The 10,259-nt window shown below is 31.6% G+C and overlaps 1 protein-coding gene across 2 annotated transcripts; it reads right to left on the bottom strand.

Annotated features, from left to right (window-relative positions):
- Positions 1-553: 553 nt before the first annotated feature.
- Positions 554-10,059, bottom strand: LOC105162634 (syntaxin-132). 2 transcript variants are annotated; one of them, XM_011080713.3, is made up of 13 exons: positions 9,744-10,057; positions 8,981-9,094; positions 8,833-8,889; positions 6,802-6,850; positions 6,152-6,240; positions 5,989-6,062; positions 5,863-5,905; positions 5,721-5,781; positions 5,576-5,601; positions 5,421-5,498; positions 4,898-4,978; positions 4,756-4,821; positions 554-921 (listed from the first exon to the last, which is right to left on the bottom strand). In XM_011080713.3, the coding sequence occupies exons 1-13, from the start codon at positions 9,759-9,761 to the stop codon at positions 760-762; spliced, it is 918 nt and encodes a 305-aa protein (XP_011079015.1). In that variant the 5' UTR covers positions 9,762-10,057; the 3' UTR covers positions 554-759. The 2 variants fall into 2 exon arrangements, with proteins under 2 accessions (XP_011079015.1, XP_011079016.1); XM_011080714.3 differs by lacking the exon at positions 554-921 and adding an exon at positions 4,225-4,503 and having other exon boundaries at positions 9,744-10,059.
- Positions 10,060-10,259: the final 200 nt, after the last annotated feature.

The raw sequence follows: 10,259 nt of genomic DNA, 5'->3' as shown, positions 1-10,259 counted from the left end.
TTAAAAATTGCGCTTTAACCTCGTTAAACAGTTGTTACAAATTTAATTGTAGAAATGCAGATTACAGCTAAATTTTAAAACTACTCTCATACTTAACGATTAAGTATAAATTACAACAATCTCCCCTAATGTTCGGCATAATTATAAATATCCCCTCAGTTTTGAAAATTATCAATATCCCCTGATTTTAAGGACTGTCTAACAATTTGCTCAGTCCTTTAAGTTTCCATCCATTTTTTATGATGAGCTGACCAAAATGCACTTGTGGACTAAAAATTATAATTTTATTTATTTTTTTATAGACTAAATGAATAATATTTTTTTATAATTCTTAATTTTTTCCATTCATCCCGTTCGATTTTTTTATAAATTTTTAATTTTAGAAAATAAAAAATAAAAAATACAGTAAGGACAACTTTGACAATTTCAAACCTCCATTTAAAGATTACATAATTTTATCAAATATCAGGAAGGTATTTACAATTTTTCAAACAATGAGGGGCATTATAATTATATCAAATCTCAAGAAAAGTCATTGTAATTTACCCAAAGATTAATGAAAAACATTAAAACAAATTATTTACTGAGCATAACGGCTATTTAGATACAAAATAATCTCGATGCAAAAAACTACACATGTCATTGGTGGCCTGAATAAAACTTAATACAAAAAGTAGCTATTAAAAAGGAACCAAAGAGTTGCAAAAACTATGTTGGAATTGGATGTAAGTTTGAAGTGTTGAATTGGAGAGGCAATTACTACTTTTTCCATGGTTTGAGAATAGAGAGCACTACGATGAGTGCAATAAGCAAGAACAAAACAATGGCAATCATCATACATTTTCTCGACTTTTTCTGCAAGCTTTTTGCTGTTTGAAGAGCATCTGTGCCCATGTTCACATGATCCACTGCATTTTTCACCTACAATTTCACACTCCAAATTACCCCAACTATTCATTTATATTAAATGAAGAAAAAGAGACACACAAGCACAAAAAGAATCAATAAATTCTGAATATAATGTCTAATAATATGATAGAGAAACACAAATTTAATGTGAAAATTTAAAAGAACACACTCACATATATATATATATAGTTATTGGGGTAAATTACAACGAACTCTCGTAAAATTTATCATAATTACAAACAGTTTCTCGTTGTTTGAAAAATTATAAATTTATCCTCCCCTATCTCAGAATTAATGATTATCTAACAAATACCCCCTGCAATAAATTGTTTTTGAAAAATTATAAATACCCCCTCCTTTAGAGTTAACAATCGTCTAACAAATATCCCCTATGATAGGTTATTAGGGAGTATTTGTTAGACGATTGCTAATATCAAGACGGTATTTGTAATTTTTTAAACAATTGAGAAATAATTATAATTATGATAAATTTCACGAAAGTCTCTTATAATTTACCCTAATTTATTATTATTAATAAGGCATTTAACCCAAATTCGATCAATTTAATAACACCCAATTAAATTATATGATAAATACAGTACAATACTGTTAATTTATGTGCAATTTAAAAGAGTAGTCAATTACACGACAACTAGAGGACTTGGTCCATGCAAAAATTTTCTGTATGATTTTCCAGACATTTAAAAAGTGAATTTAGAGGAAATTCAGCTAATTTAATTAAAAGGGTTAAATATATTTTGCAATATTGAAGTATGTTACCCTCGTCAATTACCCTAAACTAAATAAATCTTCATTTACCCCCACTATCTTTGGATAATCCTTCAAATCAAATAGAAATTGACAAAAATATCCTTGATTATTAATTATGATATATTCAGATTAATACCCTCTACTGTTAAATATATCAATCAATTTGAAAATATATTAACTACAATGTTTATATAAATTAATTAAATAGAAAATAATTATTTCAAATTTGAGGGTATAAATAGACGTATTGATAATTAGCAAATATTTACAAATTCACAAATTTTAATTTAACGAATAAAGATGTATTTTTCGCGTATTAAAATTTTACCTACTATTATTTTACGGTATAGACTCTACCAAAATTCATAAACATTATTACCATAAATATCTATCTAAGTTTGGATCTAATGCAAAATATTAGGTATATATATGGGTCATAACTATTAAAATGAATCTAGGTCTGCGTCTAGGTATTGCACACCAATTCATAGGCCTAACGAGTTGAGCCTAAAGTTAGGTTAAAGGGTAAAATAGAATTGTTACATGAAAAGACGAAAAAAAAAAATTACATCATTAACTCCCAAATTACTTCACTTGACATTTGGGTGCCAAAATAATAGGCTCGACAACCGCTTACATATTTTTGTCATTAAGTTGATATGTAGTGTAATGTACAAACACAAGTTTATAATTTTTTTTAAATTTAAAAGTACTAAAATTTATCTATCAACATATGACTAATTTAATATTAATTTATTAACATCATAAATGAATAAAAATTAAAGTTAAATTGATTGTTATATTTAACTTTAGAGGGTGTTAAAGTACATATATCATATTCTTAATAGTCAAGGGTATTTCCGCCTAATTTTATTTAATTTAAAGGATTATCACAAAAATAAGGGAGTAATTGAAGGTTTATTTAGTAAAAGGGGTGAAAAATGTATTTAATCCTTTTAATAATAAATATTTAAAATATTCAGAAAACATAAGATCAAAAACTTATAAAATACTAGTAATAATAATTTTGTAACTAATACAATTAAATTTGAATAAATCTGTTAAGGTTTCGAAAATAAGTTGAGAACCCCTTGCTTTTCTGAAGGAACTTACATTTACTGAAAAAAAAAAAAAAAATTACGGGAGTAGTCTAAATGAGAAAATAGTTTAGAACCATCGTGTTACAGCTTATGAATTCAAATCCCACCAACACATGAATTTCATTACATGTTCATAATAATTATTTATCTATTTTCATAATAGTTATTAATTAGTTATATATATTATTGATTATTGATAGTTATAATTATTAATAATTGAGATTTATAATATAATTGACAAAATTTAGGATTGAATATAAAAAAAATCAATAATTAAATATACCACCAAAAACCCATTCCTCTCTCTCACCCCTAACCAATTTGAATTAAAATTGTTTTCAAGGTTATAATTAAATACTGAAAATAATTATAATATATTTGAAGATGCTATATAAAATTATAGAATGAAAAATATACAAAAGAAATTAAATTGTTCATCCAATATGAACATATCCATCATAACACCATACATTATTCTAAACATAATAGGACTTGGGTTACAACTATATAATATTGTAATAAGGGTTGCTATTCAAATTATGATCGTTTTTACATTTTGACATCTAATTATTTTTTTTTTTTTTTTTGTCAACTTACCATCACAATTTTAAAAAATTTTACACTTTGCCATTTATAATTGCTTTTAACCAAGATTTTTGTCGAAAAAGATATCACATGCAGTGCACATTTGATGTTTAAGGATTATGTGATTTGATATTTTTCATACGTGCACAACATTTGATGTTTTTCAGTAAAAAAATACTAAAAAGACGATCATATATGACAATATGCAAATTTTGCAAAGTTGAGATGATAAGTTGATACAAAAAAGAAAAAAAGTTTCGATAGCGAAGTGTGAAAATAGGCACAGTTCGGATAGCAAAATGAATTTACCCTTTTATTAATTAAGGGTAGTTAATACTATCAATGTATTAATTAAGTTAATATCTATATATAAATATATATTATGTTATAAATCGCATTATTAATTATCAAGTAATAAAATATTTAATTACAATAGTCTTTGCAATCAATTCATATCTTTTAGTGCCACTATTTTCAATAATTTCTAAAAAAGATGTCCTTTTGCTTTCAACAAATATATTAATTAGGAAATAAAACAAACGTCAAGAATAGTGATGAAAAGATTGTTAATAAATTGTTCATGTTCAAATAAATAAATAAATAAATAAAATAAAATAATAATAATAATAATAGAAAATAGAACAAAAATAATAAAAATTCAAATAAACAATGAACTACTCACAGAATAGAAGCATTTCCAAATTCCAAGTCTGCCAACAAAAGAGGAATCAATCCCCTTGTGCAAAAACTTCCCCTGTTTCCTGAACTATTTCTCATGCAATATCATTCAAAACCTTAACTATGGATTCACACAACTTTCCGTCGACATTCAAACACAGAAAACCAGCAAAGAAACAAGTTTAAAGTGAGAAACACCGTGTCTAGGACTATTTATGATGCAAAGGCTAAGTGAGAATTCTCCCTAAATAGCTCTAATAATTCACAAACGATAAGAAAGCAGAGACTAAGCACCCTCCCCGTTTTTCCAAGGTTTGAGAACCCCGACAACGATAATGGCTACGATAATTAAGAGAATAATAATGGCAATGCACATCCATTTTCTCGAGTTCTTCTGAAGTTTCTTTGCATTCTGAAGTGCAGTTGTCCCTGATTGGACATGATCGACTGCATTCGACACCTGAACAAGATTCTCATCGACACGCTACTCAATTCCCTTGACACTTTTCAATTCAACTCTTAAAGAGCCCAACATTGTAAATGCCTGATTTGAAAACTTATACAGTATACCATGCAATCATGTTTTAGACTACAAATACTTGCCTGCTCATGACTGAAATCTTTTCAAAATAAAGGGGTTTTCCGTAACATGTAAATCTTAGGGGGGTTGTCTATGTAAATAACACAGTTATTAAGAAGTATAGAAGCAAACCTGGCTCTCAATGTTATCTAAGATTTCTCCTTGAGCTTCAACTAAAACAGCCATATCAAGGTAAATCTGACAACAAAAACGTAAAGAGTTGTGACAAACAAGTGAAGCGTGATTCAGCCCCTGGAGTTGAATTACAAGATACCTGGTGCAAGTCGAGAAGCTTTTTTTCAATTTCTTTTACGGCATCATGCCTCTCTTGAATTTCTTCCAAAGTATTTAGTACCTGCAACCACAACATATAAGATACCCGTAAATAATCCCAGCTGCTCATACTTAGTAACAGCATTTGATTCTGAATATACAATCCAAGACTGACTTGAACACAAGTAAACCAGAGTGAACTGAATAGAGGAGTCAAATATGATTTATTTGGGTGGGAATTTACGTGGAGGTACATTTATCCTCTCCTGGTTTCTGGGTTCTATTGATCATGTCCATGTTGGTAAAGGAGAGTATATTAAGAACTTACCAACTCAATCGATTTATCCCATTTAAGATTTACCACATTCTTCCAAAAGAAGGTTAGTATACTGTTTCAGTTATTAGTATAAGAAAATGAGTCCTCTTTCTTCCACAAATAATCTCGTCACATGCATGAAATTTTAACTTTTACCAGAGTTCAAAGAAAAGAAGGAATGTTTTATAATATTGAAAAGTCACACTACCTGCCCATGGCCGGCTTCTTGGATAGCCTTCTGGAATATTTGTTCACTGTTTCCAGTTTCAATCAGATGGTTGATGGTCTGTTAGCATTGAGTTGCAGAATAAATACCTTCCACATCGGCTAGAACCCAAAATACGACAAAAAAACTAGGCTTACCTTTTCATCCGGTCTGGTTCCAGTTACTGCAAACCATGAGTTTAAGCAGCAAGTTACAGCAAAAAGGAGATCAAACGTAAATAAGAAACAAAACATAAATGATAGCACAGGTAAAAAGTGATAAGTTTAGCGTGTTTGTTTGGACCTGTCATTACCCTTCTCTCAACAACCTCACGATATTCGTCGTCGATCCTCTGTCTCAAGGCCTAATGTAAGAAATGAAATATTTAAAAAACTATCAACAGTGTAAAATGGGCACGGTAATAGTTACCAATAGGGGATAAGACCTGAAATTCTGTCATGAGGTCTTTAAATTTTTTGGTTAAGGCACTGCCAATGCAGAAAATACGGTTACATGTCTGTGAATACAAGAATGATGAAACCATAAGAAACATATATATTTAATTACGCACTTTGTCACTGTCATCCTTGACCTATCCACTGCAGTTCCTTTACCTGAACCGGGCTTTTGCCGATTTGCTAAGTTCTGAAGCATTGAAGGAATCAGTTTATTGGAGTGCCATAAGTATGTATAAAATTTAGCAGAGTACCAGAAGCAAATGGTCTGAGCAATACATCTTTATTTATTGCTTCAATTTTCAGTTTTACATTCCGTGCTATTTTTCCCACTTCATCTACATCTTTCTCCATCCGCTTCCTTATAGCTGGAACAAAATACAATAGGTTATAAGTAGTAAAACAGGACAAATAATACTCTGTTATAGCATAGATGCAATAAATCAAAATTCTCCAAGATGCAGCTGACTGCAAAAAATCACTGAATGTTGTCATTTCCTGTCAAAATACATTTTTCACATTCAAGGAATAAGTCCAAGAAAGGACTTTGAGGAAAAGAAAATACAGGTTCTTATGCACGAAAAATCATAGTTCCTCAAATATCTTTAATTCTGAAACAAAAAGCAGTTCTAACATGTACATTAATTAGCACATTGATCTCGTCAAAGAATTTCCTGGGGTTCCTCAAAAAGCCTTGCAAAGTCATTTCTTCCAATAGAGCACAAGCACCTCCAGACTCTTGATAATTACATTTGAGTAATAACCAATATCCATACTAATGAAGCTGGTCAGCAAGCAATGAAGTCAGTTCTTTTCTTACTTTGTTGATCAAATTAACAGTTAGAAATACTAATTAGCTTTTTACTCTTACAGATAGGGCAAAATTCCACCATCTTTGGAAGGCACTACAAAAAGAAAGAACGTTCAACCTTTCATGGAAGATGCTTTGGTAACTGATTTTGACTCCTCGTTTGCATCCTGACAAAAGATTACACATAAAATTCTGTGAATAACAAAAAATCCAGATGATTAGCGAAACCCAGCCAGTAGATGTTCAGTTAGCTGCATAACAGATTGAACATATAGCTTATAAAGCTGTTTCAGAAAGTTCAGCCAAACTTAATCAGGCAAAAAATGAATTATTAGCTGGTTGACCTAATCTTATTGCTTTACCAGCGTAAAAGGAAACAGACTCCTGCTTGGATTAAGTGGCTAGTTGTGATTAAGTTGTGAGTTCAATATCATGCACTAGAGGATGAATCAAGTCATATTACTTCCATCAGTCTTACATGATCTTTGTTAAATGTGCTTGCATCTTCTACTTTTTCTTTACAATTAACTGTCAAGTAAGGGTGAAAAGCATCAAAATCGTTCACAAGGTATTCAATTTACATCTTTGTAATTGCAGTTTTATTGTAAGCAGGATGGCATGCCTTCATTTAGGTGAGTCAACCAGGCCACTCAGTACAACAATGTTTTGCAGGTTCTGAATATTCCCTCTACTTTCATAATCGAATTAGCTAACCCTTCCATTGTTCACTTGGCATACTTTAGTGGAATTATCTGAATCACATCTAAACCCAATCGAAATAATATTTCATCTGAAAGCCGTATAGATTTACATTTTCCAAGGCTTTCTTCACCACATCTACCTTAAATCCAGCTAATGAAGCATTTCTTCGCTTCCTAGGGTGACAGGGACTAGAACTCCTTTTACCCCGACACTGTCCTATAATTTTGATTGGAACAATCTTTTTCAAATAGTTTACATCTTTGGTGTCTGCATCATTTACCAGATTCCTTTCGATCCTCATTCTAAATGAAGATAACACTTACGTCCCTAGTTCTCCTCTCACTAACCTCATTTAATCTTTAAAGCTTATTTTGGCCCTCCCCCACGCCTTCTTTCACGGACATTATCAAAGAATTCCGATTTTGGCTCTGCAGCATTGTTTCTTACCTCCTTTCTTAGTCATTTATACTTTAAGATCCTCATCCTCTCTTGACTGTTAGTCTTCCACTCTTTTGAACGTCCGATATATTTTGATTTTACCATGAACATTTTCAGTCTACCACTATGTATGCCCAGGAGTCAATTCACATCCTACAGATTAATCTTTAAGCAGCTACATCATCTTAATAAAATGGTTATAATGAGAAGAGTAGTGTCTGAAGAATATACAGCAAAGTCCAAAAAGACAGAAAAACTAAAAGATGATACTAATGAAGTGTCCCATAGGAAAGCAGGTCACAACTAGACTCAAGTTAAGTAAAATATTAGAATTGTGAACACAGGGAAAGATCAGTTTTCCCTTGTAAGTCCTTAAAGTTAGTCTACCATAGCCTAGAAAAATGGGAGTTCATCTTGGTTTCAACAGTGCTCCTAGATCAAATCACTATTCAATTCGTTTCTTATATAAATGCTTTTCAGCTTCTTCTGGATGTCATTCAATAAGTTCCATGTACATATAGTATTAATCATGAAATTGCAATAATTAAGTTCCCAGTGCATTCCCATAGCAAGTCTGAATTACTATGAAAGCATAAAGATCTTCAATTTTCAGTACATGGTCCACTAAATCGACAAATATGGATAAAAGATACTCCAAAAGCACGCGAACCTTTCTTAATTTTGTTATGACATTCCAAAATAAAGGATCTACATCAAATGGCCTACTGATTGGTTTTGCTTTATTGTTCATTCACCTATAGGAAACTCGACAATATCATCTCAGACAGACTTGAATAGGGTAAATATGTTTCTTAAGAACTCGACATCCGATCCATAAAAACTGGCTGCGCTGAATTAGAAACATCACTGGGCTTCTCTAGGACCTATTCCATATAATGTCTTTACAAGAGGTTATTCCAACAAAATATTCCACAATTATACCAGAAAAAAATCCTTGTGCATCTTCATTAACCAATGCAAGTACAAATCAAATGAGTTGTAGAGATACCTTAAGCTTCACAAGCAAAGCCGAGAGTCTGTCCACCTGCTTCTCAACCTCTTGTATCTACAAAGTCACAAACGACAACTAATTGGAAAATTACGTGGGCCAGGAAAAGGTCGGATCAAAAAAAATTTCCTTGTATTTTCAGACAGACCTGCTTATGAAAGGATTCCATTCCCAAGTCGGAATTACTCCTAGGAACTCGAAAACCCATCTCAAGATCATGTTCTCTGGAAGCATTGTCTTTGACATCACCGACAAAGGAATCCTGAAAATACACTTGATCACCAATCAAAAGACAAACTACAATTACCATAGCATGTATGGATTTTGCCACCTCCTACACAAACAACTCCAAACCATCTACAAGCTCAGGAAATCACATATTTTCATTCCACTAATCATGACTTATAGTTCCGGACATAAACATGATCATCCAAAAGCAAAATGATTTCAGAAATATATATAATAAAGGATCCCAATGTTCACTAAGAGACGGCCAAAACTTAATTCTGCCACATGAACAAGAATACATAAATACACATACGTATAGCACACAGGATTACAAACATAAACAAAAGGAGAACTTATACCTCCCATAACTACATAACAAAATTCACATCAATAACACTACGATTAAGCCAAGGCAAAGAAAACACATCTTATGTAACATTTTTCCTATATATTGAAGAAGGAAACTGAAGGAGAATTCTTGAACACAAATCGTTCAGCAAAACAACCAGCAGATCAAACCTATTCTCAAAACAAGTTAATTCAGCCAAAACACAAAGCAACCCACATATCCAACCATTCTAATTCCACCCAAAACGTTCTACAATCAGTACGAATACTAACAAGAACGCCACAATCATGCAAAACGTTTTGTGGGCTTCCACTAAATTCAACAATATACTAACCGTCAGAAGGTCATTCATCTTCAAAGAAACACCCTTTTCCCACGAGCAGGGGAGTTGAATAACAAGTGTTTGAGGTGCTACAAACTGAATTTATTGTGGGAAAGCTTTGGGCCGGCTGCAGCAGGCAGACGAGAAGAACGAGAATACCCAAAGAAGAGAATTTCGCACGCGGGTCCGATTCGTGTTGTACAACAATAAGAATAATCCATAAAGGGAAGGCGTTACGTACAATATCACCATAAATTATCAGGCGAAAGTCATTCCAAATTCGGAACCAAATCGAGCTGAGACTTGACTGATGGTATGTCTGTCATGATAGTGTGCGTGAACATAATATATGCACCATACGTGTACCTATTATTCATGAATATATTATTTAATACTAGCCAACGTCACATACAATATTTATGTATATATAATTAGATAAATACAATTTAACTTATTTAAAAATAATAAAAAGGTAATTAAAGGTAGATTAACTGATTAATATGAATGGAAGTGGAGAATATGATAGTA

Source organism: Sesamum indicum, linkage group LG13, assembly GCF_026168435.1.
Source record: "Sesamum indicum cultivar Baizhima isolate 11 linkage group LG13, ASM2616843v1, whole genome shotgun sequence".
NCBI lineage: Eukaryota > Viridiplantae > Streptophyta > Magnoliopsida > Lamiales > Pedaliaceae > Sesamum > Sesamum indicum.
The sequence above is the reverse complement of the archived record's forward strand: the minus strand, read 5'-3'. Positions and strand labels throughout refer to the sequence as shown.

Coding starts and splice junctions, on each gene's coding strand:
- LOC105162634 (XM_011080714.3), bottom strand. Junction 5,906..5,988: donor TCAAGGATGACAGTGACAAA/GTGCGTAATTAA, acceptor CTGCATTGGCAG/TGCCTTAACCAAAAAATTTA. Junction 5,782..5,862: donor ACCTCATGACAGAATTTCAG/GTCTTATCCCCT, acceptor TTCTTACATTAG/GCCTTGAGACAGAGGATCGA.